The 3,363-nt window shown below is 37.0% G+C and overlaps 1 protein-coding gene across 1 annotated transcript; it reads right to left on the bottom strand.

The window, feature by feature from the left end:
- Nucleotides 1-346: 346 nt before the first annotated feature.
- On the bottom strand, nt 347-1,202 carry LOTGIDRAFT_99809 (hypothetical protein; the record flags this gene model as incomplete). The annotated part of the gene is made up of 2 exons (XM_009058020.1): nt 347-479; nt 1,060-1,202. Coding segments are annotated over 2 exons (276 nt in total), but the record flags the coding sequence as incomplete, so codon positions are not given.
- Nucleotides 1,203-3,363: the final 2,161 nt, after the last annotated feature.

Genomic DNA, 3,363 nt, shown 5'->3' with positions numbered 1-3,363 from the left:
TCAGCTGTTGATAACTGTCAAAATATCTATCAGAGGCTAGAGTGAGGCAGATGTATCGGACTACATGCCATACAGCAGATAAAAAACCCCATTAATATCGTGGAAGCGAAAGTTATTATTTGAGAAAACAATAATGCAAGAACCAAAAAGATTTTCATGCTACGGAATTGGCTCATTAAAACAATTATTGAACGAAGCCATCTATTGTAAAGTTGCTACATCTTGCTATCCATTTAGGTTTTATGCATTGGTAAATTGTTTTAATACTAATTCTTGATTTGTCGATGCGCACGATTTTTATATACATACCTTCATTGAAACCTTTCTTAGGATCTGCGGACTCATACCAATGACTGTCTCCAAATTTAGTATCTCTGAATTGTCTAGCAATAAGACAAGAGAAGGTGGGACCCAGTAATGATCCCGGAAGTGGAATTTCTACCATACCACCAACAAATACATCAACATCGTCAATATTGCTACAATGAAAATTCAAGTTGAATCAAAACACGAATCTCCTGATTTTTCAATTGCAGACAAACTCCATACCGGATTCTGAAACTGAAAATTGAGTTCAGCAGTTCAATAAAGTAATTAAACTGTAGCTATTTGAAGAGATTAAAAATTCTAGCCTTGGTATGAGTATTGTGGATACCATTTCTTTTGCTCGTCAGATTTCTGATGTCTATGAAATAATAACTCGATCAGATTATTTTAGCGATGATGACGTCACAATTTAGTCACAATTTTGTTAAAGCCTGTAAACACTCTAGAAAATTAGTAGTAATTATTACTGTACTGCCAAATATTTTTATTTAAAATCAAAGCTGCCATTGGGCGTATATTATCTTATTACGTTGATCTATTTTATCCAATGAAAACTCGCAGTCCCATCCTCAAAACTAAAACTGGCCGTTGACCATAGATAGGGAAATCTAGTGTCTAGGATACTACTCATAAAAGCTTGAAAACTACATTTAAAATGCATTCTGATACTAAACCTGCTACTGAAAACGACACCTTTTTGGATACTTAAATCAAATAACATTATGTACTTACTGGTATACCGCTTTCAGAACGTTAGCAGCTTCCATTGCATAAAAATGTGGCAGACGTGGTAGACCACAGTGTCTCCTAAACGTATTGTAAGATGGTAAACCATGATCACGACCTCTTTGGATAATCTGAGCAACTAAATCAAAAGAAATGTTTCCACTTTGGAAGTAATGATCCGTTAACTGTTTGGAAAAGAACCGATCCATCGGTTCTCCAGCAGAAGACATCATGTAGACAGCAACTTTTTCAGTGTCTAGGAATAGGAAATTTTGATTGTTGAACAAGTCCATCAAGGGAGTCTCCGTTCCGTCAAACTCGATGGAACTAGGTGTCAGTGAGTGAATGAACTGGAAAGCGGCTGTCGAGAAAACGTTGGAGATTCGAGGGTCTGTAAATTCTTCATAACCGTATATTCCTTCATTGAGTTCGTTATTCTTAAGCGTCTCTGCGTTGAGAATTTCTGGTAGGAATTCGACATATGTAATTCTCTGTAGATGAAAACAGAACACATAAAAAACAATATGGATAGAGTCAGATGACAAACGACGTCATCTGGAGCTCTCACCAATAATAACGAATGATTTGAAATTCCTAATATACGTTCCAGGCATTATTATATGCTTGCTACTTGCATTTTCTTTCTGATATGGCAATGGTATACAATAAAGTTTTTGAAATTTGAACCCTACGGCACACCTGTGTGAGCTTACTCATATCATATGATTGAGCAGTTGTTGCGAAACCGTAAGCTCTTTTGGATCTGAATGTCAAACGACAGACCAAAGTGACCACATAAAACTACTTCAAGTACACAATATGTAACTTAGTTTTGGGCGATGATTTGGAGTAAGCACAGACCTGAATAAAGGCGTTGATGATTTTCTTGGTTTCCTCAAATATTTTGTCTGCATCCCAACCGGTTTCGATAAGATGTCCAGCAATGATGTTATGAAAATTCACCATAGCAAGAGTTACCATGGCTAATTCTGGTGATTGGTTGACTCTTTCGTCACCTAATAAAAATCTTCATATAGTTATAAATATTTTAGATATGCTTTCATATTGAGTGGATTTATTTCTTTTGGGGGAAGGGGGGGAGGTGTAGTTTACCTTCCAAAGTACCAAAAAAATCCCCAAAACAACAAACAAATGGAAAAAGTACGTCTTACGTCTTGATTTTACAACCATGAAGGAAAGTTTACCATGTTTCAACCTACACTTTTTGGATTTCTAATTTCCAATGCTTTGTATCACCAAAGTTTACAAGGCATATACTGCATCAGCAGAAATAGAATTTACCTGAGGCGAAACAATGCTCTGCATTGTTCGAAACACAGTCTTCTGTTCTACCCTCAGGTAACAGTTCACCGGACGAAACTTTCATCATACCTGAAAGGTAAAATGATAAACCAATTCAATTGTGGCAATGATCATAGTATACGTTTCGTTACTGCCACATTGCTTTTACATTTGAAAAGATGGAATTGATGTGTATCGTTATGGGGAAAATAAAATCATTAATTATTATAATTATCTGTTATTGTAGACGGATAGTTGAACGACATTTAAAATACATCAATATCATAACATGATTGTCCAACTGTGCAGCCATGGTTCGTTCCCATGGGACTTCCGTATCTTTACATAATATATCTTAGTGACCTTTCCCCTTCTTTGAGTTGAAGAACACGAAAATTGAAATGAATACTTTATCACGGATGGCCGGGCTTGGTTACAGTGGTTGGGGTACAAAAAAAAAACAAAACCGCGCACTGTTGGCAAAAACCTGCAGCTGATAACGATATAATGGTCTTCTATGCTTACACCTGTGGTGTTCTCTGGCACCCCCCCACGCCAGGGGATACTATGTGCGCCTAGTTCGCGTATTCTCTTAACGATCTTAGTGCTATAGAAGATCCCAGGGTCTTAACTGTTTCTATGATATCCTGGCGCTAAGATCGTTTCGAGAATGCGTGACCAGGTTGGGAACCAGGTTTATCAGTATTTCCTTACCACCCTCTGGTCCACGAAGTCTTTCGACTGTAGCTTGATCACTACCATAAACACCAGAAGCATCTAAAAACGGTGTGACCATATTTAATTGTTCTCTTGGTCTATCGATGCCTGAAAAAGTTCATAACATTACTTCGTTTAGTTTGAAAACATTCGCGTGTGTAGTTGATTCGGTACATCTTTACAATGTCATAGCAAAACGAACTCGGTCTTATACCTTGATATTAAAAGACACTTTTCTCGTATCATAAAAGTTTGTAAATGCAGAATTTTGACTAGTTTGTACGTACGCCA

Source organism: Lottia gigantea (assembly GCF_000327385.1).
Source record: "Lottia gigantea unplaced genomic scaffold LOTGIsca_32, whole genome shotgun sequence".
In the NCBI taxonomy this organism is placed as follows: Eukaryota; Metazoa; Mollusca; class Gastropoda; family Lottiidae; genus Lottia; species Lottia gigantea.
The sequence above is the reverse complement of the archived record's forward strand: the minus strand, read 5'-3'. Positions and strand labels throughout refer to the sequence as shown.